At 36.1% G+C, this 1864-nt stretch overlaps 1 protein-coding gene across 2 annotated transcripts in view; it reads right to left on the bottom strand.

Moving 5' to 3' along the window:
- The window catches only part of ptprna (protein tyrosine phosphatase receptor type Na), a 35500-nt gene that overhangs the window by 14394 nt on the left and 19242 nt on the right, over window positions 1–1864 (bottom strand). For both annotated transcript variants that reach the window (XM_014022323.1, XM_014022322.1), the window contains exons 7-10: window positions 1055–1207; window positions 829–963; window positions 687–721; window positions 361–602 (exon numbers count right to left, since the gene is read on the bottom strand). In XM_014022323.1, coding sequence (XP_013877777.1) covers window positions 361–602; window positions 687–721; window positions 829–963; window positions 1055–1207 — 565 coding nt within the window. The remainder of the gene's footprint in view (window positions 1–360; window positions 603–686; window positions 722–828; window positions 964–1054; window positions 1208–1864) is intronic.

Here is a 1864-nt window from a genome sequence, read left to right as displayed (position 1 = left end):
TAAAAGGCACAATTTATGGATAATATAATTTTTTTACAATAACAAGCTGGGATGAAAACAAGCAAAAATGAAATAAAAGTAACAACTTTCTATTTCTTGCCTTTTTTAAAAATGTAAGAAGTAGAAAGTACAGATAAATGAGTGAAAATGTAAGGAGAAGAAGTAAAAAGTAGGCTGAAAAATAATTACCAGTACTCAAGTAAAGTACAGATACCCAAAAATTCTACTTAAGTACAGTAACAAAGTATTTGTACTTAGTTACTTTACATCTCTGATAAGCATAATGTTTAAAATTTATTATATTTTGCTGAGTATCATTTTGGGAAGTGTAGATTTGTTGCAAAAATCAGAAGTACTGACCTCTGGTTGGTAACTATGTACCCATACTCCTCTTTAGCTCCTGGACCCTCAGCAAGTGGGTCCTTAAAGGTTTTCCCAGGATCTCCGGGAGCGGACTGAGGAGGATTAGAGGCAGACGTCGGGGGGCTGGCACTCTTTAGTGGGGGTGCATCTTGAATAGAATTGGCGGAAGGAGCAGGAGGACCCGAAGCAGAATCAGGCCTCTCGGGTTTGGACACACTTTCTTTTTTTAACAGCTGCATCTGAGAAGAGAGGAATGAATTTGTGAGTTTAAAACATGCCGGATTCCATTTTATAGTTGTTGAAAACAATAACGACTAATGTACCTCCTTGAGGGTGAGGAGGTCTTTCTCAATTGGATCTGTGAGAGACAACAAAGCATGATTACAGACAAAAACTTTATTAACTTTATTTTTCTTTTTACAAGAAATTAATTTATTTTTTTGAAGATTTGCGTGAAGAAGGGACCTGTTGGGATTGTTTTGTCCTGGCCTTGTAGTAGCTGCAGAATTAGTGCCAGCTTGTAAAGCTGCTCCTGACTGAGATTCCTGGGATCAACATTTAACCTCTGGAGGACACCTGATATCCTCTGGAGCAAATCATCTACCACAGAGAGACAGTGCATCCAAAGTGTCAGTGTTAGAGGTGTCCATTTAAATTTTTTTTTACGTAGTTTTAATGTCAGTAAGTTTACCGTTGTTTCCGGAAACTGCACTGATGTCCTGTGGAGTTTTCTTACTCTGCAGGTTTTGTGACCTGCCTGCAGTACGAAGTCTCTCCTCTAGGGGGTAGTCTTCCACAAAGCCCATTGGTATCTCCAAGTCCAGGTCTTCATAATAAGGGAGACCTGCTCACAAAACAGCAAGTTATAACATTTAATGTAAATTATRATAAGATTTTGAACTTTAAAACATTTATGATTAAATATCTTTCCAACAGCACTGCTCAGCTTGTAAACAAAGCCTTTTCATTTARCACATTTGCCAGTTATTTGCCTAATGACTGGCATGGCTCATCTATCATCGAAGCAAAGCAGCTATCTCTCACATTTCCACTTTTAACATGGTTTAGGTGAAAAATCAAAGCAGATGTGATCTTTGTGGATCAAACATGAAATTTTGCACCCTGACAAAAGGAGATGTAAGAATGACAAATGATAAATTAACTTTGCTTTTTTGAACACATTTATCATTATAATTTAATATCTTGTGGAAAAAAAACCAACAACACCAAACGTGAGTATATGCAGTGTTGTATAAAGTACCACAAAATGATACTTGAATGAAAGTACAATTATCTTACTATAAAATTACTTTGGTAAAAGTTAAAGTCCTCTTTAGGAAAGTTACTTGAGTAAAAGTCTTTAAGTATCTGATATGTTTTGTACTTAAGTACTAAAAGTAAAAGTATGGATTTAAAACGAGCAGTTAGATTTTCTGTTATAACATTTACAAGGAGGTGACCTTCCCCCCAAAAAAATGCAGAAATGACTGTTGTGTAGGGT

The sequence above is a fragment of the Austrofundulus limnaeus genome, unplaced genomic scaffold, assembly GCF_001266775.1.
Source record: "Austrofundulus limnaeus strain Quisiro unplaced genomic scaffold, Austrofundulus_limnaeus-1.0 Scaffold325, whole genome shotgun sequence".
NCBI classification, from domain to species: domain Eukaryota; kingdom Metazoa; phylum Chordata; class Actinopteri; order Cyprinodontiformes; family Rivulidae; genus Austrofundulus; species Austrofundulus limnaeus.
The sequence above is the reverse complement of the archived record's forward strand: the minus strand, read 5'-3'. Positions and strand labels throughout refer to the sequence as shown.